General features: G+C 38.4%; 1 protein-coding gene across 1 annotated transcript in view; it reads left to right on the top strand.

Moving 5' to 3' along the window:
- Positions 1–23,547, top strand: part of KIF16B (kinesin family member 16B) — a 169,027-nt gene that overhangs the window by 93,129 nt on the left and 52,351 nt on the right. Inside the window, exon 12 of the mRNA XM_019627768.1 lies at positions 10,245–10,334. Coding sequence (XP_019483313.1) covers positions 10,245–10,334 — 90 coding nt within the window. The remainder of the gene's footprint in view (positions 1–10,244; positions 10,335–23,547) is intronic.

Genomic DNA, 23,547 nt, shown 5'->3' on the forward strand with positions numbered 1-23,547 from the left:
AGTTACTAGACTTTTCATGATCACTTCGTAAGGTATATAAATGTCAAATCACTATGTTGTACACCTGAAGCTAATATATGAACTATAATTTAAAAATAAATTAGTTAACTAAAAAACAAAGGATCATGATACTCAGAAACAAAAGTCTCTTAAGTCAATAGGACCCACCCTCCATAGGCAATATAGAGACCACCCTTTGTTTCTTGCTGTGTTTTTTAGGAGCCTCACAACTTGCATTCATTCTTACCCCAAATTGTTTATCACAGTATTTGTTCTAAATCAATAGACTTCTTTCTCCAAAAGGAATTTGGTAAATGACATATTTTTTTCCTTCGTTTTACAATTGTTTACTCTCCCCCCAATGCCTAAGCTCTAAAAACTTTAAATAGTTACTGGTAAGCCAGGAAAGGACTAAAATGCAGGTCACTCTACTCCCCACATTTCAGAATAGAAAGGGAATTGGAAAATAAAATAGAAAAATATGTATTGAAACAAGACTCTGGGTTCCACTGTTTCCATTCTTCATTTATTATTTAATAAATATTTGGTGCCTATAATATTTTTTTGTTTTTAAAAAAAGGCCGTACTAGAAGTATCAAGATATTGAAAGACAGAGAAGATGAATAAGCAGTTCACGTTTCAAGTGCCTGCTAAGGAGGGTGTGGGGGAGGGGTGGGAGCAGGGGCAGAGACACATTCAGAAAAATAGGACAGTGCAGAGGAAAGACAGTCATGAAGGGACAATCAAGAAGACTTAACATTTTTGTTTGCCTGGGAAAGACAGGTGGATTTCTGAGTGGAGGTGAAAGACCAGAGGACATTCTAGGTAATGGGAACACCGGCACAGACGCTGGAGGGCAGACAGGTACAGATGATGTATTGGTAATAGGAAATAGTGTAGTCTGACGTCAACCTTGGGTAGGGACCCTCCTTTCAGGTAGAAGTGAATAAGGAAGATGAAGCATCTTTGAAGAAGGGAAGAGAAGAAATGTTGCAACATTTTGAAAAGGTGTTGAAGGAGTTCGTCTTGGGCAACCCTAATCATCTCAGTAAAATAAGATCATTGTCTGTTAGAATTGAAAATCATGAACATTTTGAAATATTCATCACAGAGAATGTAATTTGTAAGGATTTCCAAGTGAAAGTGACCCTGCTGAGTTAAAATTGCATAAATTTCATGCAAATGCATGTCTTTCTGGGGAGGGCTGGTGGTGGTGGTGACAGTATAGGCTGCCTGATTTGGGTGATTGTTCTGATGAGGACTCACCAGAAGGTCTAGGCAGGAAGAGGTTTTAAGATGCTTGTCTCCCACTGGCAGGAAGACTGAAAAGGCATCCAGCATACAGGCAAGTAGTCAGAAGGGAAGAGGTGAGCTAGAAGACTAGGAGAGGTTATGGGCAGTCACAATGAAGACAGTGGCTTCGGCACATGTTGGGTGAGCAACCCTATTGGAAATCCAAAAGCACTGGTGTTGTCTTTCCTCGGAAAGATTTGGCGATCTTAGAGGTTGACCAGAGCCAGGAGTCACTGAATGGCAGACTGATATCTAGGAGATGTCACTGTGATTACTGGAGTGTTGACTTTTTTCACCACCTCTGGTTTAGTTCCATTTGTAACAGTTGTCTGAAGAGGTTTTAATTAAACCTAATGCATTAATGCATGTTACTAAACAGATTGAAACATTTGGAAAATATTTCATGTTTCTGCAAACATGTTCATAGCTATGTTGCTTCATAAGATTATATTTTGCAAAAACCTGACATTTTTAGTATATACTAGGTTAATATTAGACCATTTCCTCCAAGCTGTTACTAAATAAAAGGAAATTTATTTTTATATACTTGACATAGCTTCTCCAAATGTTGTTAAAAAATAAATGTTGAGGAGAACTCTTTAAGTAACTGTTTAAATGGGAACCAGAGTATTTTCCTTTGGATAAAAACTGTTGATTTTCCTCCTTGCCCTGATAGACATTACACACAGCAAATATACATTGAGGACCGATCTTAAAATCTCTAATCCTTAAGCCAGCAAAATATGTATATAACATAAATTTGTGGAAAGCACTCAAATGAGACTAGTTTATAAGTAAATGCAGTTCTTCTTCTGGATATATGTATGATGTTTAAGCTGCACTTGATCATTTTATGGCCTAGAAAAGATGGATTTGTATCATCGGAACCATTCAGGAGAGAGAAGTAATGAAATTGGCTTCTCAAAGTTATGCAGTAATGATGCTCTACTTTCTCAACATTGAAGAATTAATTGAGTGTTTTGATCTGATTTGTAATCTTCTGTTTCTGCTCTCTGCATCAACCCTTCACCCCATGCCCAATTTTAATTAGAGGCAAAATAGGACTTTAATACATATTTCGTTTTCCTGTGTAGTTTTTCCAAACTTCATATGTGCCATTTCTCCAGCTCTAGGTATGAAAGTGTCTCCATTATAGAGAAGGGATTTGACCATGTCCTATGCAGAGATGACACCTGTGGTTGACTTGCCAGCCATTTCTGTCATGAGCACTGATGATGTTCATTCTTAATCATCGTCTTCATCTTTTTACATTTTGACAGACAACGGAGAGATTTAAATGTTCTACATGTATATAAAGTAGGAAGCTTGAGCTTTCGTTATCCTTGTATTTAATCTGAATTCAGGTGAAAATCTCAAGGGTGAAGAATTTGAAAAGCTTTTTGTACCTCACTATAGACTTACGAATAATATCAAGAATGCACCATAATTTCAGTGCCGTTAAAAAAAATCATACCATTGTGTGACTAATTGAAATAATTATTATTTTATTTTGAACTTGGGCCAGAAATGGGTCATATGCCCTCCCTGGATTGAATAGGAGAGCTGTCATTTCTTAGATGGAAGTTGGAGTGTTAGAACTGGAAGACTGGGGAATGGGCACAGAGCAAAGCATTCACCCAGGGCAGGTTACCTCGGACAGCGCCCCTGGGCCCTGTCTGCACAGTGGGCAGACAGCCAAATAATTTGATTCAGATGAATTTCAAACAAACCACCAGATTGCAGCAGGCCTTGTTCTCCATTTTGATTGATCTGGGTCAAGCTTGGAACACTTACCTGATTCAAAAATCAAGATAATCTTAACTACGTCTCTCAGAAAACTGCCAGCATCTAGTATAGTGCCTGGCACATAAGTGGTAGCCCAATAAATGTTTATCTCTACCAGAGAGTACTCTCACCGCTACCTCATTTACTGAAGGCTCATTTCCTTAAAAGGCTTAAAATCTTGTAGGATAGGGAGACATTTATATAATTAATATTAGTTATATAAATTAATAGCATAACATTAATTGTGTAATTAATATACTGTGATGTGTGCTCTGACCAAAGTGTGACCGTGGTAAAGAATTATGGAGGGGGGATGATTCTCCAGGGAGAAAGGAGTAGGAGTGGGAATGTTGCCCAGTGCTTTTCTGGAGCCTGAGCAGGTGCACTTGTCACACAACAGGGTGTATGACTGAGGCCATTCAAAAGACTCTTCAGAAGTTCAACAGATATGCCATATTTCTTTGTTGACAAATTGATAGATTTTTAATCCACTGGGAGTTGGGCTTAGAAAGGTTTATGTTGGATCAGCCTGGAAAAGGCCCTGAATGCCATGCTAAGGGCTTTGGTCTTGGGATGAGATGGGTGAGTAGGTTTTGGGAGGTGACTGTATCTGATGTACAGCAAGGACGCTCAGACTTTAACCTCCATCAGATTCCACTGGAGGGTTTGTTAAGAGACAAATTGCTGGCCCCAGCTGAGTTTCTGATTAAGTAAGTGTGGATAAGACATTGAGAATTTGCACACGATCCCAAGTGGAGCTGCTGCTGCTGGTCAGACATTACACTTAGAGAACTACGGTCTTAGAATATAGTCTGAAACATTGAGGGCGGAAGTCCTTGAGATCTGTTTGTGAGTGTATTAATGTGAATTTATTAAAATATCAAGTAAGGTATGAGGCAACAAAATAAATCATTACCCAGAATATATTAATAATGATCTTCATTGTTAAACACTTTGGGGGACTTCTGTACACAGCATTAATGGTTACAGGGAGTCTGCTGTCTCTTCATTAATGGTGAGGCTCCTGAAGTCACCAGGGTAACACAGTGAGGGCAAAGATCCCTCTGATACCTTTACTGACCTCATTCAACCCAATTCAAAGTAATACACCTACGAAGCATAGAATATCCCTCCCACACTGGGCCATGTTTCTCTGTCTCTTTCCAGTTATGCACACCCACCATGGTAGCATCCCACATGCTAGTATAAGCACTGGGGGTGAGGTCAGGAAAGCAGATGTAAGTTAGTGGATGCTTTTGGGGGCTCTCTCAGGAATTTTATCTCCTTTGTTTGTCTTATCATCTTGTGCCCAAATGCCTTTGATATTTACTGCCCAAGAAATCACTTAGCCATATCATGTCCTCCCCAGTGTTTGGTATGTGCATGTTGTTAGAAAAATTGGCATTCTTTATAAAGACACTATTCTGGGAAAGAGGAATGAAACCCAAATTCATGAGGTAAGTTTGGAGTAGCCATTTCATTAATCAGAGGTTTCAAAAATTGTTTCAACATGAATGAGCTGTGGTAGCAACAAATGTAGGTCAAAGCCCCACAAGCTAGGCTTCCAGTTTACCTACCGTATCCTAATTTTGCTTGAGGCCTTCTTGAGGGATGAAAAAAGGCATTGTTCATTCATTGTCACTAAGAGCCTGAGTGTATTTTAAGACAAGTCCATCTTGGAACTCCATCTTCTAAACCCTTCATTCAGAATGCTGGTGATGTGTCAAGCACTCTTCTCAGATGCAATGAAAACCAGCTAAAAATTCCTATTCTCCTGGAGTTTATATTCTAATGGGGAAGACAGACCAAAAAAAAAGAAGGTATATAAGTAATGTTAGGTAATAAAAAGTGTTTAGTAGAAAAATAGAGGTGTAAGTAGTATGGAGATGGAGAATGGGGGGTTGGGGCAGGTACAGTTTTAGATGGTATATCCAGAAAAGGCTTCACTGAGAAAGTGATTTGAAAGTAAGGAAGCCAGTCATGTGAAAAGGGTATACCAGAAAGAAGAAAAATCACATACAAAGTCCTTGAGGCCATACTTACTGTGTAGCATGTTTGAGGTATTCTAGCTAGATATGTAAGGAAGCCAGAGTGAGCAAGGGAGAGAGGGGTTGCCAATGAGGCCCAGGAGGAGAGAAATCATAGAGATCCTTGTAGGTCAATAAATTAACTTGAACTTGTACCCTGGATGAGAAGGGCCACCTTGGAAGTTTGTCCTATTTGAGCAAAGGAACAGCCTCACTCGTATGACTTAATTTTTAACAAGACCATTTGGACAGCCATGTTGAGAAAAAAATGAAGGGAAAATTGGGGCGTAAGAACTAAAACAGAAGCAAGGAGACCAACTAGGAGGGCATTAAAAATAATCTGAGCAACAGGTGATGGTGGCATAGAGCAAGATGTTAACAGCGGAGATGGTGAGAAGTGGTCAGATTCTCATATTTTGGACTCTGGCAGAAAAGGTTTGCTGACTGGATGTGAGGTGTGAGAAAAAGAGGAACATCAAAGATGATGCCAAAGTCATTGGATTGAACACATATACGGATGGCATTGTCATTTATTGAGATATAGAAGTGGGAAGGGAGTGAGTTTGGATGATAATAATTTTGGCAAATTTAGCCACGTTAAGATTGAGATACATATTAGACTTCCAAGTAGGCAGACCTATGAAGTAGGCAGTAGGATATATGAGTCTGGGTTCAGGAGAGAGAGACGAGCATCCAGGGAGTCATCAGCATATAAATTTAAGCTATGAGATGCGATGAGATCACCAAAGGAGTGAGTGTAGGTAGAAGATAAAACACATTCAAGGACTAAGCCCTGGGACACTTTGATGTTTAGAGGTCAGAGAAATGAGGAGAAATCTCAGCAAAGAAAATTCAGGTAAGACAATGTGGCAACCTGTAAGTCAAATGAGAAAAAGTGTCAGCTTCTGCCGGTTGATTAAGATCAAGACCAAGGATTAACCACTGGATGTAGCAGTATGGCGGTTGTTGATGACCTTGTTAAGAGTGGATAAAAGTAGCTTGAGTGGAATGGTGAGTAGATTGGAGTGGAATCGAGGTAATGGGAGGAAAGAAATTGATGACATCAAGAATAAACTCTTTCAAGGAGTTTTGAATTATGGGATGGGTAGAAATGGAGTGGTAGTTGGGGAAAGGGAGGTATTGATGGGAGTTTAATGAGAGAAATAATAGCTTGTTTAAATGCTACTGGGAATGGTCTAATAGAGATTGGGAATGTGTTGGTACAGGATAGAGAAGAGAAATTTGTGTATCACAGTATCCTTCAGAAGGCAAGAGGGATGGGGTGCAGTGTTTCAGAACAGGGGGCTGTCTTAACTAGGAGCACTGATACATAGCCTATGCCTGATAACAGGAGAAAAAGATGAGGTAGGTACAGAGCAGATGGTGGCAGATGAGTAGACTTGGTTGAGGGTGCTGTGGCAATGTTGTTGTTTTTTTTGTTTTTTATTGCTTTTATTTTCTGAGTGAAATGGGAATTAAGGTTATCAGCTGAGAGTGAGGACAGGGAAAGAGGTGATGAAGGCATAGGAGAAAGATGAAGTAAACTATTTTGATAACTATTATCTAAGGGAATGGAAGGGTGAAAGCAATTGGGAAATGTATTGTGACTGGCGGGAGGCACCCGGGCTGACTTGAAGGTGGTGATTGTGATAAAGTCCAAATGAGACCAGTCCATTTGGTGGTGTGTTTCTCTTCAGCCACATTGTGCTAGGCAGGTGCAGGCTGGGCGTAAACAGACAGTGGGATTTAACCAGGTTGTGGTTTAGCTTAGTCCCAGGAATTTTCAAAAGTGGGACAGAGATTTGGGGTTGAATACAATGGTTATGAGGATTGCTGTGATTTTCCAATTGAGTGGGGGAGGAGCAAGGGCAGAGGTCAAGGAACACGATGTCAGGCTGTTGGAGGGATTGTTTGCTGGTCATGAAATCACCATGACGCATGGCAGGAGTTCCATAGGTCTAGAGTCTGTTAGAATAGATGACAGTGAGTAGAACATAAAGCCTTTGAGGAATTGGGGAAATGACTAAGGCGGACTGATGCCTGCAGGAAAGATGGGTAGAGTGGCAGGACCTGAAGGCATGAGCTTCACAGAGAATTAACCTTAGGAAGGATAAAAGAGCAATGGTTTAGAAATTGGACTGAAGAAAAAGGATGTCTACCCACCTCCTGGCACAATGGCATGAAGAATGTGGGGAGAAAACAGTCCCTACATGAGAGGGCTGTCGGGGAAGGGGCTCCTCAGCCAGCTTTCAGTTAGAGCTGAGATGAAGGGCATCTTCCCAGAAGAGGCTGAGGACCTAGGGGATTTTGCTGATGATTGACCAGGAATTCAAGAGGTACAGTGGGAGGACTTCAGGAGGAGGAAGGAGAAACATGGGCATTCTAATCGGGGGGCGAAGGGAACTTATGGTTCTTTGAATGACTTTCTCTGGAATCCAAAGTCCCAGTATAGGATGGTCTCACCTATGAACATCTTGCATCTTATTACTCCCAGGTTGCGGGTGTGATTCCATTAATTTTCTGAGCTTTCCTGGCAAGTAGGCAGCATCATGCCCACTCCTGTTCCAGTTCTCTTTGACACATGGTTTGTGTCCAACCGAGGCGGTGTTATTGCTGTGCTGTTGCCCTAAGGAAGCCGTCACATCCCTGCTGATTGTGCTGGCCTTACTCACGGTGCCTCAGTGGGGTCTGTTGAGGAGGAGAGAACTGGAGAGAAAGGCTCCCCCAGCTTAGCTGCCAAGTAGTGGTGTTTGCCAAGCTTGAGTGGCTTGCATAGCCAGCTTTAAAAACTTACAGCTACAGAGCATCTGTACTATTTTTACTTAATGGTTTTTTTGTATATACCTTTTCTTCTTATAGAAATATATTTTTTATTTTATTTTTTATTGTGAAATAAACATTTTTAAAAATTAGTTTCAGCTGTACAACACAGTGCAATAGTTATACTTTTTACCCCTCAAAGTGACAACCCCTCACCCCCAATCCGCTGCCTCACTCCCTGCCCCCCCATATCATACATATCTATTACAATTCCCTTGACTCCACTCCCACACTATACTCCATGTCCCGTGACCATATATATATATTTAATTATAGTTGACATGCAATATTATACAACATCAGCTTCAGGTGTACAGTACAGTGATCAGGCCTCTACCCCATGCATGAAATGGTAGAAATATCTTTTTAAAGTTAACTTATAAGAAGAAACATATCAATTTAAAGAGTAATTGTGAATAATGAATACAGAACCAGAATGATGAAAATAGAAAATGTCCATCCTTATATACCCCCAAATCATCTTATTTGCCACTTTGGGAAATGAGTGAACCAGAAAATGGCTAAGTCTCAAGACTCGCTCCTCCCCCCGAAATGACCTACATGTGTATTCACTCCACTACTGCTTCTGTTTTTCTGCTGATCCCCTATGGCTTACATGCTGGAGCATCAGTTTGAATTATTGTGCTCCTGAAGGGCATGTCTCTAAAGTGCAGGATAAGGTTTCCCATACAGACACATGGCTCGTGCAAAGGCCCTGAGGTGGGGAGGAGTATGTGCATTCAGGGAGTGAACATGAGTGAAGACACCTAAAGGGAGAGAGACTTGAGGTGAGGTTGCTGCAGACAGTAGTCGGGGTCTTTAAGGTTGATAATGTGGCTCTTTTCCTAGGAGCAGCGTGAAGCTCCTCAAGGGGGAGGTGGAATATCCAACTTAAGTTTTTAAAAGCTCCCCTGTCAATTGTGCAGAGAAGGGATGAAGGGGTAAATGTGGCATAGATAACTGGGAGAGGCCCTGGCAGAGTGAGGCATGATTGCCTAGAATGAGATGGCAGTGATGGTGAAGAATGGATGGATGGAGTTCTAAGAAATGTTTCCGAGGTAAAAGGAGAGCAGGAACTCCTGCTTGTTCTACTGTGGGCATGTTAGTGGGCAGGGGGAGATGAGGTTGGCTTCAGCTTCTATCTGGCATAGCTTGGTGGAGGATGTTGAAACGCACTGAGATGGAATACCAGAAAAGAACTAAGTTCTCTAGCTCTAGATATTCTCTAGCAAGAATACAGAGGGTGTCAAAAAAAAATGTATACACATTTTAAGAAAGGAAAAACTCAATATGTATCAATAATAAAAGATGAATACAAATCACATTTGACTTCTGCAATTACCAGAGGTGCTCAAAGTGATTACCATCTGCATCCAGACAATTCTGATGACGGCGAACTACTGCTTGAGCAACGTTGACCAAAGTGTCCACTTGTATGCATTTTTTTGGACAACCTTGGTATGTCTAGTTCAATTTTAGACACATTGAATTTGAGATTCCTGTGTGACATCTAAAAAAGATGTCTTACAGGTTCAGTACTTGGGTCTGCTTCTCAGAAGAAAGGTGGGAACTGACACAGGAATTTGAGACTCGTGAGCCCATGCTTCAGGTGTGATTCTAAAGGTGACATTGTCTACCAGCTTCTGCTTGTCACTGTGACCTCAGTATGTGAGCTGATGTGTGCTCGAGTTTCCATCCAGTCAGCTCATTCAGCAGCAACTGCAGGTTAAAGGTTGAATTGAGAATTCTTCCTCTGCAATAAGGAAATATATTGTGTTTGTATATTAGCAATCATTTAGATGTAGAAAGATGTTTTTCTCCTTTTTCTACTCTGCCCTTGTTTCCCCCCCCCCTTTCTCTTTCTCTTCTCTTTCTCCCTCTTTCAGTCTTTTTTCTGCTTTTCCCTCTCTTGTTTTTCTTTCCCTCCTGTTCACTGTGGTGGCATCCGGTGACCTGCACCAACATTTTGTATGGGCACATCGCCATGAGAGAATGGTCACCCTGTGGGATTTTCTTTCTACAACCCAAGTGGAGGGTTAAGGGACACTTTTCACAAGTCATTAAGAGGTAACTGTCTGTCCCTGACTTCACATAGGCACATGCTGCTTATAACCAGATTTGGAAACCAGAGGTGCATGCTCAAGGTACAGAGCAATTATTATTTAAAAGTCTTATTTATGCAGCGAGATTAATGTTTTCAATTCTGGAGAAAATTTGCATGCTAATAACTTTTTGTTGATTTTTAAATTATTTAAAACATTTTTTTGTCACTTTTTCCTCTAATTCATGCTGATTTATTTTTATTTTCCTTGTTAATAGATTACTGTCCTGGATGAAACATGGACTGTATTCAGGCGTTACAGTCGTTTTCGAGAAATGCATAAAACATTGAAGTTAAAGTATGTAGAAGTAAGTTATAAAATGATTATTTCCAATGAAGAACATTTGTTTTATTGAGTAAATGCATTGATTGCATTATTAGTGCCCTCCTCCCCCTTTAGGTTATTAGCTTGTGTCACCAAGTTTTGTTTCAATTACTTATTTGTCGAAGATATCTTTTTAATTTTTGTCCTTTGTTTCATTTTTATTCTACACAATTTAAACATTTTCTGAACATAAAATGTTGAAAGTGATAAAGTGACAGTGAATGAAATATTTTTCATAAATTTTATAATAAATTTTAAATAAATATTTTGATCAACTTACAGCTTCTTATCTGTGAGTGACATCTATTAAAATGAAATAGCAATAAATTCTTCAGTATAGATTTGCCCTTTTTCTCTCTTAAAAAAGACTGATATTAAATAGTATTCTATTTAAAATCGAAGAAGCTTCAATTACATTATGAATTATATAAAGTGTTCCCAAGAAACTTGTTCTTCAAAGTCAAGTTGTTAAGTTTGTTTCTACAGTTTACTCTTCATCTCCCAAGTTAATATTGATAATATTGTATACAATATTCCCACTATATTAAGGATTTCATATACATGTGTACATGCATATATATGCATTTGTATATGAATTATGTACATATTATTCATTCCATGATATATTTTATATCAGGTCTTTCAATACCATCAGTTCAGTGCCATTCTGTATAGGCATATTTTTTAGTTTCTAGTAATACAGTAGTGGACAGGAGCCAAAGTGTCTTTTTTTTCAATAATCTTTTTTTTAAGATGACAAGCTACGTGTTTATGGTAAAAGATTGAAAATTTTCAAAGATACATAGGATGTGAACGTTTCTCTGAATCTAACCCTCGGAAGTAACCATTTGCAATGCCATCAGCAGGTCTTCTTGGGTCCAACTGGACATTCATCCTCACAGGACTCGTGTACACCATATTTATCACTAGGTGACCTGTGAAGGATATGCCAGTGACCACTGCTTTTTAGCAGTGCCTGCAGCAGTCCACGCAGCTGTCCTGTGCTCTTCTCCCAGTGATAGCTTAGGTGCAAGGGGATGAGATCCACGTGGGACAGATGCGAGAACCACTCTGGCATCACACATTGTGTATTGAGGGAGCCAGTATCTCTGGGACCATCTTCATGGACAGAACTTCCAGAGTTCACAAGGGACATGCTGGGTTATAAAAGTCACTTCACTCAGAGAAATCTAAAGCTATAGCTTCCAACAGTAGTAGTACACAAATAGTTGATCAATTTATCAAGCAATTTATCATTTTACTGTGAGCAAGAGTACTTAGTAACAAAGTTGGCATATCACCTTATCAGGTTTCCAGAGCCCTCTTGATGGACATATGGGTAGTTCTAGATTTTTACTGCTGTGACTACTTCCCTATGGACATTCTTCAAAATATATGTCTTCTGATCTACTTGTGCAGACTTTCTTTGTGAAGAAATTTGGTAATTGCTCAACTGTTCTTAAAGACTTAATTTACAAAAAACAAAACAAAACAAAACAAGATTAGGAAAGAACACACAAACTGGGCAGACTGAGAGCCCAAGGGCCTTCACCTCCATTAGTGAAAACGTTTTAAGAATTCCTTAACCATCATTCAGCTATATCTTCTAATCCCCCTGTTTACTCACAATTATTTGCTTAATTATTTACTGTAATGTCTCCTTAAGGAGAATGATGTCAACTGGAGATCCCTCAGGGATACTTTATATACACTTGGGTAGTGGACCAATTAAAATGGGAAGGAACTTGTTGATCATTAGATATAACATATGTCTCTGAAGAAAAATAGAAAGAGCATAGGGTTATTACCAGAGAAATGAACTTTTTTTTTTTAATTGAAAGTACAAGAAGCTACTGAGTCCCATGAAACTCTAGGGAGTGCAGAGTGAGGGCAAGGGAAAAGGCAGAAACCAATGAAAAAATTAGTTCATTATTTTTGCATGGTGATAAATTTCAGAATAAAAAAAACCCTAAATTCTTTGTCCTGAGGAATACTAAAGAATAATGGATTGGCTGCTTGTGACCTTAGATCATATGTTAAGTGTTATGCTCATTCTGCTTTCAGACTCACTGTATGAGTGGACTGAGCTCTCACTGGAGGTACTGCATTATTCAAGATTTTTGAAACTGTTGTTTTTATTTTTTACTTTTTTTAACTCTAGCAGTTTCTTCTGGATTCTAAATAGGTTTCCCTTTTGTTTTGAATTAATTTGTGCTCTTGATATACTGACATGTATTGTGCAAAATAATAGCTCCTTCTGGCTTTCCTTCTCTGTTTCCCTTCATTGACCTTGTATGGAATCTTAATCAAATTAAACCCTGTGTTTTCAAATTTCACATCTGTAAAATGATAATGCCACAGCTAGTTTGTAAAAATGGAGAGCCTCAGATAAAATATGTTATTAAAAGCAACTATGAACTATTATGCAGTATCTGCTAGAGAGCATGTCTTTGAAATTTTATCATGCAAATCATTTCCACAGTCCTCTTTATATGAAAACTATGTATTATTTTGACTCTATTAAAATCAGTTTAATTCTTTTAAATATCAGTCAAGCTATGTGCTTAGGAACAAAGTCTTGGTGCCTGCCCTTCTCTCCTCTATGGAAGAGGCAGTTACTGTTTATGTCTGATGCCCATGAAGTTTACTTATGGATCCAGATCACAGCCTGAGAATCCATCAAGACAAAAACATAGCTCATCAAAACGCTGAAAAGAAACACTATTTTAAAACCACATCCTCTGCAACCAGCAGAATGAATAGTGAAGACCCCGTGTCCCTCTCCCTCTCCCCTCCTTTTGGATGAATGTCTAGTGGGCTCTGAATGTCTTTAATTAAATAGGAGGACATGAGGCTGCAAACTCAGAGGATCACTGAGTAAGCCACCCCTTCCAGGAGGTTTGGAGATGTCGACCTCTGTCTGATTTTTAGAGGACTTTAGTCCATTTAACATGGAGCCCTCCTTTCCAATTGCCAGAGCCTAATAGGCACCTTCCCTCTTTGGAGAATTATCTCACAGTGAAAGCAATTAAGCATTGGAATCCATCATTGAGGGTCCTTTTGTAATCTCGGCTAAGAGTGATTCTGAAGCAGGCTTGTGGTGTTCTGCCTAGAGGCAAGAGGATGAACCATGAAAATGGGACATTTTGTGTATTAAAATGTACAGTCAAAATAAATGCTAAGGTAGCTTTTAATGCTTGTGCATGGTGAGCGCATAAGTTCTGTGGAGCAGGTCGTGCTGCCTCTCTGCATCATAACTGAGTTATCACAGTGAGTTATTCGAGTCCCCTAGTTGCAAACAGGATCAGGCTCCATCAGCCGCATCCTCAAGGGGACTCCCTTCTCTCTGCAGAGCTAAGGGGGACAATGTTTGCAGAGCTTTCCGGTAAAACATGAAAGATTGCTATGTTAGAGCAACTGTTTTTTCTTTCAGTGCCCAGTAAATACCAATGGGATGGAAGAAAACGATTAGGCAAGAAGTTATTTAATTTGTATATGGAGTTTCAGTTTGTGCTGATAGAACCATTTCTCATCTTCTTTATTTTCCAAGTAATTACCCCAAAGCAGCACCAAACCAAAAAAAAAAAACAAAGAAGAAAAAAAAAAAAATAAATAAATAAAAGCAAAGGCCTATTGGCCTTACATTTGTCTTGCACAGCTATTTACCATCCATCACTGAAACGCATTTAAAACAGGTTTGTAACCAGCATTCCAAATTTAATATAAAAGTTTCATATCTACTCACCACCCAAAGTATAATGCTACCAACCATAGCCACAGGGAGCACCCAGTTAGCCTTAGATAAATTCAGCTGCATTAAGCCCTCAGCCTTCTTGAATTTTTAAATGGCAAACAGCTATGTAAGCAAAAACAGAACGCTGCTAGCTGCCTGACCTGGTACGTTAGCAGAGGCCTAGGTAGCTCACCATTCTCTCCATCTGATAGATAAACAGTAATTAAATCATGGCTTTCAAGAATGGGTGGGGCGCAGAAGACGTTGGAATTAGTTGGGGAGCTTTTCCAAGATACGGGGAGTCAGGCCCCAAATTAGGAAATTCTGATTCAGTACATCTGACGTGGGGCCTGAGAATGTGTAGCGGGGGGAAAAGTGTCTCCCAAATGATGTTCCCTGGACCACTGGTTAAGAGACTGCCTGTTGTTTCTTTTGTATCCATTTTGGGAGCATTAGTTGATTTTTCATTACTATGCATCACCAGACATAAAAGGTGATTTCAAGTGACAAGTAATCTTGTCAAAATTAATAACAGGCTATTTTAAACCTAGATAATGAAAACATGTTGATTGTCTCTTTGATCACCAAAGACTATGGAACGTAGAATTGTGTGAGGCTGCCTCTGCAACCAGCAAGGAAACTTCAATAGCAGTGGTTTAGAACTATATGCACATGATGGAACATAAGTACTTAAAGACTGAGCAGTCCACTTTTTTGTTTTAGAAGTGAGGATTCAAATACTCAGAGTTCTGTTCAAAGTCACATCAAGAGTTAGGCCAAAGGCAAGGTTCACGTCTCCTAAGTCCTGGTCCTCCTGTGTCCTAAGTCTCCCTGTCCATGACTTCATTCAAGAAGGGAGAGTTTTCGGAGTGCTCCAAATGAGACCAAAGAGAAGAAAATCTGTTCCTTGTAAAAATCTGCTGAATAGCAAACTTCCATGGATGATAACTAGATATTGAGTTCCTTTTATTGAGTGTCATGACAATGACAGGTTCCTGTCATGTCTTGGTCTCTAAAAGAGACAATTAACATCATAGTAAGAGATGGAAAATACAAGCTTTTGAATTAGTTCAGTTGCATAATTATTCTTAAAAATTCGATATGAAATTCTCACAGATCTGAAATGTTTCTCACTTTTAAAAATTGTTGCGACATACGTGAATGTCCCCAATCTATCTTTACTGGCTCATGCCTAAATAAAATTGACCCTGGCTTTGGGAGGAGTGAGATTTTATGTGGAGAAGTTATAATCTTTATACCAAATAAAACGAGGTCAGTGTGATCCTAACTATTGGGTTGTCAGAAAAGTCATGATGTATTTTTCTGTTTTTCATGCAAAAATGCGTCATGACTTTTCCGACAACCCAATATGTTTACAACTGTGGTTTTATACCTAGCATAACTCCAAGTTCTAGTACTTCAGTAATGACAGGGTAGCAGCTTCTGTTAGTGGTCTGTCCTTGTTGTAGTTGTGGCTACTCCACATGGACCACTAGCAAAGAATTCTGCCTTGCTCATTCACGCAGCAGGTATTTAATGAGAGTCTAGTATGTGCCAAGCTCCGGGTTAGGCATCCAGTAGGTGTTCATAAGTATTGTGTGTGGTACGCTCAAATGATCATACCAGAGGTATGAAAGTAGCTCATTACTCCTTTAATAACCCACCTAAGTTGTCCTGAAGAGTTGCTGCTTCATGCCTCTAACAAATCAAATTTGGAGAATTGCTTATTTGTTTGTGAGTATATTTCTCAGTGACAGCTGTTCTTATAAGGCCTTGGGAGCTGCTATTAATTTTGAGTAGTCAGAAATGCTTTCATCTAGTCAGCTGTGAGAATTATGGCAGCCCTTTGATGAGTTTTCATTATTTGCATTTCTCGAATGCTAGAGTGGCTGAAATTTACAGCCACAAACCTGTGGGGTGTGGATGTTTCAAACACTGCCGATTATCATGTGGGTGCTTCTAAATTGCAAAAGATGGGTTATGGCAGATTTGACCAATTGTAGTTTCATGTAGAATTTTTCCCTTTGATCTTTAAAAATTGGCTACCAGTTAGGTAGCCAAGTACTACATGAGTAAAGAAAATGCCTTGTAAATAAGGAATGATAATAAAGTACACTTTTATTAGGTGGTAACACAAGTCAAATGTTTTCATTAGTAAAGATTCTATACTTTATTAGTTGTTCTCAGTTTTCTTTCAGTGATTTATAATCCAGTTTTAGCTGCTTAATTGTTATATAATAAAAACATAAAAGATAGGCAAGACTTTTTATTGCTTGTTTTTATTTCTTTTCTATGTTAGTGCTGTCATAATTTATATCCAAAGGAATAATGATGCCATTTATCAAAACCTGTGCCTACTGTTGCCTCTGTTACCACCTGGACTTAACATGGGGCCTAAGCTAAAAAGTGAACTTGGCCAAGAGAGAAAGGCTTCTAATAAAAGCAAACATTTCCACTACAATTTATATTTTTTGATGGCAGCAGACTGGCTGACCTATCTTATTATAATGTAATAAACACTGAAGTCGGTATTTGAGCATGGTGGTTCTTTGAAGATAATTGGGCTCTCAGTTCACTGAGAATCAGGAAGGGAAAAACCAATTGTAGATGACAATTTCACTCTGAGATCATTAGGATCATTAAGAAATATTACAAAGCAACAGAGAATGCTGACTGTATTTCTAAAATACATATGGCTAGCTAATATGGTAGATGAATGGATAGATGCGCAGTGCTTTCATTTTCCCAAAATTGAGATTCACACATTATTCCGTAAAATGACTGCTAGTTAGAACCAACTACTGATTGTCTTATCTGTTAATAATCCTTCATATAGATCTATTGTTTAACCTAAAAATTAGAGGCTTGTTGGTTGAATACTCAAAATTAAGTTAAAAATTTGGGTTTGTAGACTTCACAGGCACTGAAAAAGAGAAAGACAAATTTCATTGGAAATCAGTAGCCTCAAAATTATTGATTTCTTTTTTCTAATGGCTTTTATTTCTGTTCTTTTGTCTTTAGAATATGTTTTATTTACTGATTTACAGAACAAGCTTGTCATTATGTTTCTCTTAGGCCAAAAAAATGTGCTATTTTAATCCTCATTTGTTTATTTTCTATGTTTTAGTCTGCAAAGTCAAATTTCATAATTATAGAAAGTAGACCATGGGGCTTTTGTTAAATTTTCTTCCAGTGTTCTCTGGGCCTATCTAGTCTCCCACAAATATCCAATTTATTTGACCTCAGTCATCTTTTTTAATTTTAATGTACAGTTTTCCCATAAGAGCTTGAATATCTTTGCATCATTTCCCACTCCTGCTGTAAAGATAATGGCTATAGCAGGAAAAGATATCATTTTAAGGGTTTTCTCATGTATACTGCATTCCCATTTGTGTCTGTCCTTTTTCTGTTCTACAGCCTCTTGAAAGTTAATGTTTCATTATTACATTGGTCTCTATTTTCCCTCGACACATTTTTGCCTTACTTCAAATAAGGATGCTATAACGATTTTACAGGAAGTAAGGTACACTCCTCAAAAGCAATATAGCCAACATAATAGGTAAAATCTCTTCATGATTTCTGAAGTGCTCCTTCTAACTCAGCATAGAGAAATTTTAATCATCAGTACCCCAGTTATAGAATATCAGAGATGAAAGGAAACTTAAGCACTTTGGTTCAACTCCTTCATTTTAACAGATGACAAAACTAGAAACTAGAGAGGTTGTATTCATTGTTCAAGATTATACAACTAGCTCTTTGCTGAGTTGAGACTTGAAATCTGATTGCTCCAAATCCCGTTATTAAAAGAAAAAGACATATGGTGTTAATTTAACTGTTCCATTAAGTTTGTAAAAAAGAATAGTCACTTTTTATTGTTTCAAAAGTGATGCATACTCATTTATAAAAATTACACATAATACAAGAAGAAAGCAACAGATTACCCAAAATCATTCTCTAAATATAATTAATGTTACCATTTAATGGACATTATTTTAAGTTCTTAAGTGAATAGGCACAGATAAAAGCATGGATATGTAGATTGATAAATGAGAAAAAGAATAGGAAGAAAGAATGAACTAACTTTATAACATTGTGTTCATTCTAGATATGCTATTTTTAATTACAAAAAAAGTAAATTTAATTTTACTTGAATGTAACAGAAGTGAAAGAAAACAGTAAAACTGAAGAAAGTGTTGAACTTTAAATTAAATGTTTCTTTACCACAAGCTATGTTAAGTTTTTAAAATAACATGACTTTAAGAAGACTTTAAGAAAAAAGATTATAAAAAAACCTTAAAAACGTTAGTTGCTCGTTTTCCAATATAGTTTCATTTTATAAATTATCAATTGTGTTTCCCTTTTATAAATGATAAATTGACTCTTCTCACGAAGTAATATTAGCACACTTTGTTTACTCCCATTTCCCAAATTATTAAATACTATTTTATGTTTACATTGTCAAGATACATGACATTCACATTTTTATATGCATAAATTATACATAATTCCATCTTAGTTGTAAATTTGAATAGCGGTCGTGTGTACTTCACCATGGCTTCTTCATTCCTGAGATCATTATATTATGTTGTCTCTTTGTTGGGTTTTTTGGTCTTCCAGGATGCTTTTGAAAGATGCGTCTTGATGTGTTTTATCTGTGTTCTTACCTGCTTGAGAGTTTCTTTCTGTTGCCTGCACACTTGAAAAACACTTTGGTTAGTTATAAACATCTTGGGTCACATTTTCTTTTTCTTAGCATATTTCATTTTGCATTGTTATTTTCTATACACTGTATACTATATGCTAATCTGTGTTTTTTATTGTGTTCATTCTGCTTGTGTTCTTTCTAGGATTTTCATTCCAATACTGTTTTTGTTTCTTCCTTTTTTTTTTTTTCCTGTGTTCTTTTGGCTAAATTTTTTTTAGTATGTTGAGGGGAGGGATGGGGGACGGTGTGGTGGTATTGATTTTTCTTTTTTCAATCAAGTTTGCTCATTTTAGAATAGTTTTAGACTGTATATTTTGCCTTTCAGCGTGCCTTGTAATTTATTGTTGAAAGCTGGACATGATGTATTGGGTGGAAGGAATTGAGTTATATAGGTCTTTAGTATGAGTTATTGTGTTTACCTGGCTGGAATACAGGCTGCGTTTGCTGTTTGCTGGTGGCATGGTGTCAGAGGCTAGAATTTCCTCAAGTGCTTTTGTTTGGTCTCCCTTGTAGTTTTTGGGTTTTCCTAGAGACTTCTTAAGTAGAGCCTGAGGCTTGCTGTTCTTTTAATTGTAACCCCATTGTTATACAGGCGCCCTAGCGATGTGGTAGTGAGATGTGGGGGCAAGAAGTAGAGCAGTGATTGATTAGGTCTATTCGTGAGCCTGAGTGGGACATTTTACTTCCCCCAGGGAGCTCAGACTTTGGTAAAACCCAAGGTGGTTAGAGTTTGGTAAAAGAGTTTCCCTTGAGGGCAGATCTTGTTAAGGGGAGCAGAGAGCTCTGGGTGTATTTCAGAATGGTTACTTTCTCCCCCTGCCAGAAATGAGGGGATTTTTCTCCTTCTTCACAGTGAAAAACTGGTGGGACTCCTGGAGGTAAAACTCAGGAACGTGTGGCGACCACCCTCTCTCTGCCCCCACCACCCCCCACTCCCGCCAGATTACCCCCAGCCCCCAAGCTTTTAACAGTCAGTCTACACTAAGCCTCCAGCAGTTCATCAAGTATGATTTAAAGTCGGCCTCGCCTTCCTACGATACTGGTTCCAGCTTTGGGCTTCCGTGCCAGCTAAGCTGTGATTCTCTCTCTCTGTGCCTGTCTGTCTCTGGTTTGGGGACAGTAATTTGCCCTGTGACCTCAAGTCTTTGATGGATCTAAGAAGAGTTGTTGAATTTCAGTTTGTTCAAAAAATTTTTGTTTGTGTGTTTGCTTGTTTGTCGTGAAGACAGGAATGATGCCTTCTGAGCTCCTTAAGAATCAGATCAGAAACCAGGAGTTCTATTTGAATAGTTTTATTTTTACAGAAAAAAATGTGAAGTTAGCTAAGAGAGTTTTCATATACCCCATACCCAGTTTTCTCTGTTATTAATGACTTATATTAGTATAGCACATTTGTTGCAATGATTGCAACACTGTGAATTAATATTGACACACTGTTAGTAACTAAAGTATATTTTTGAGATTCCCTTAGTTTCCCCCTAATGTCCTGTGTTCCAGGATCTCATCCAGAACACCATGTTACATTTAGTTATTATGTCTCCTTAGGTTCCTCTTGGCTGTGACCTCTCATGCTTTCCTTGTTTTTGATGATCTTGACAGTTTTGAGGAATGTTGGTCAGGTATTTTATAAAATATCCCCAATAGTGATTTATGTGATGTTTTTCTCATGATTAGAGTAGAGCTATGGGTTTCAAGGAGGAAAACGACAGAAGTAAATAACATGCTATTCTTATCACATCATGGAAAGGATATGTGCACTATCAGTATGACTTACCAATGTCGATACTGACCTTCGTCACCTGGCTCAGGTTTCTACAGGTTTCTCCACTGGATATTTATTCAGTTTCCCCCCTTTCTATACTGTGCTCTTTGGAAGGAAGTCACTGTGCAGCACACATTTTAGTAATGGGGAGATATGTTCTACTTCCTTGAGGATGAAGTATCTACATAAATTATTTGGAATTTTTCTGCATGAGAGGCTTGTCTGTTCATCCTCATTTCTTTATTTACTCAATTGTTTATCCATTCATTATGTTTTGGGTTATATGCCAATATCATTTCTTTTTTTAATTTTGTTTTTCAAATTGTTACAGCTTGGCCATTGGGAGCTCTTTCAGTTGACTCCTGTGTTCCTACATAACACTCCTATCAGGGTGCTTTTGTTTTTGAGTCCTTCCCCGCTTCCTGGCACCACAAGATGCTTCAGGCTTATTTTCTGTATTACAGGTCACAGTCCTAGAATCAGGCATTTCTCTAAGGGCTGGCTCTCGTTTGTACCCCTTTCCACTTGTAGTCTCTTCTTTCAACCTGTGTACCACTTATTTCTTTCACCTCTTTTTTAGAGATGATTTTTGTGGTCCTATGAATAATTTCTTGTCTGAATTCTGCCCGGCTGTCTTTGGCCAGTCCTTCTTGTGGTAATGTTCTTTATCTGCCTTTACTTATGTTTGATTCAACATCTCCTCACCCCACCCTTTTATTCAAGTTCCAGTTTTGGTTCCTCCTAATTAATTCTCATCCTAAAGTGAAGTGGACTAATTGTTGAGGGGAACATACCAGTGTGCCATGGGACCGAGGAGGGAAAGCCACTGTGGAGGAGACAGTCAGCAGGCTGCGACACGCCTAAACTTGCGCCTGGAATGTTTATGAATTTTTTTCCTACCACTGTTTTCCCTTCAGTTTGAGACACACTCTCTCACTTTCCGGTGCTCAGAAGGGCTGTGGGATCCCTGGCTATGGCCGGAAAGCCTAATACTTACTTGCGCCCTGGCCTTTTCTCGCTCTAACACTATGAGCTTCTCCAGGGTCTTCCTCCCGGAGCCTCCTCGTGCCTTCCTTTTGGCTACAGGTGTCCCCACCCTTTTCCTTGTCCCCAGATTTATTCAGAGTGGAATGTCTGAAATTTTGCAGACTTACTTTGGTGGACAGCTCACCGTGCCACAGTCTGGAGATGAGGTAAGGGTGGCTCTTGGAAGCCCCCCATCTCATCCCCTCCCCACAGTGCTTTCCCTGGGTGCTGTCTAGCCTCTGATGGGGAGCTGTGGTGGTTTCCCAGTTTGCAGATAGCGTGTTTGCTTTAACTTTTACCTCTTTTGTTGTTTTTGGTGCTTTTGAAGGAGATGGGCGGAGCAATGAAAACTCTACCATCTTTAACCAGAATGATTCCATCAAACTTTATAGTTTGTAGAAAGATTATTTTTTGTTATAATCACACTTTTGAACATTTGATTCTGTGAAAGCTATAAGGAGAAATGTGGTGCTGACTCTTTATGAAAATAAAATCTTATACAAAGAAAGAAAATTATTTTTCCCTCATTACTGAATCTCAAGTTTCTTGATAATTTTTATATGAACCAGAAATATTTACCTGAGCCACTTTAGAATTTAGTTATTGTGAGGAATATCGAACTTAAGGAACTTTAATTTTTAGAAATGTAGGCCACTGTATTTCCTTTGTCAGAAGCCACAAAGGAAATCAAAGAGGAGTCTCTCTTCCACCTACAGCTTGCCATTTACTGTCCCTGACAATACTTCTCATGGAAATCAAATCTAGACTATCTGCTAGATTAAAACCTGAGGCCATAAAAATGAAAATTTGTAAATATAAAGAACCTGAGAAGAAATGAAAATGCCCACATAATATAATTGGTTTAGTTTCAGATTTTCTGTTTAACATGAAAAAACCAACCAAGCAAATAAACAAAAGATACATAAAAGATATATGTTGGACATGAGTGGGGAAGTCAGGGACAATTCTGAATCACCCTCTCTCTGAGCCTGTCTCTTGTATTCTTAATTTGTTGGAAATATTACTTTTCAGACAGGAATACTTTCAGCAAAATGGAAGAGGTTTTTTTGTGGGTTTTTTGGTTTTTTTTTTACACTCTCTAGGCACATTATTTGTCCTGACTAGTGGTTCTCCCGATTTTGGTAAATTGTCCATTTTTAAAAATATTTGGACAATTTAAATAATTCACAATCCAGAAATGAAACCTGCAGATGATTGCTTTTACTGTCTGTTTTAAAATAAATGAAGCGGTTTCTTTGCACTTGTGGAGAGGAAAAGTTCAGGTCTGTTTTCTACCCCAGGTTTCTAAGCTCTTCTAAGGATTTTTATAATATTACTATTTTAAGAATGAAGCAGCAGTTCCTGCCTTCTTTCCCCTCATCCAAGTAGTGATGATGACGGTGGTTTTTTACTTTGTGGAAGATGCGCTGATTCAGATAGCTGAGTGTGACTCTGTTCCACGTCAGCAGCTTTTAGTCCCTTGCTGCTTCCTGCGCCATCTCCCCAGCATTCCCAGCTCCTCAGCTATTTCAGTGTCCTATGTATTTTTAATATATTTCTAGTTTTACATTTTTGAGTGCATTCTAGGAAATGTTTTTATGAAGGAATATTGGTTGATATATAGCCAACTAATAATCAAATGAGAATATTTACACTTGACATGTAGAACAGGTAGAAATATACCTTTTCTCTAGCGGTCACTTAAAAATGTCAGTTTTATACAAGGCTTAACCAGATGAAGTTACTGATAGTCAACCGTTTTTAACTTACAAAATTAGCAATTTCATCTCTTTCAGCCTAAGAGCTTATAGATAGCAAGTCCTAAAGAGCACTGTTAAGATTCTCTAAAAAGGAGAAATGGAGGTAGTTTTCATTTTGCCAGAAAGAATAGAGTTGGAAAGCTGTTTCTGATGTAAATATAATTACTTTAATGGAGGCCATATTTCTTTTTATACTTTGCCTCATGGTCT

The sequence above is a fragment of the Hipposideros armiger genome, unplaced genomic scaffold (genome assembly GCF_001890085.2).
Source record: "Hipposideros armiger isolate ML-2016 unplaced genomic scaffold, ASM189008v1 scaffold_740, whole genome shotgun sequence".
NCBI lineage: Eukaryota > Metazoa > Chordata > Mammalia > Chiroptera > Hipposideridae > Hipposideros > Hipposideros armiger.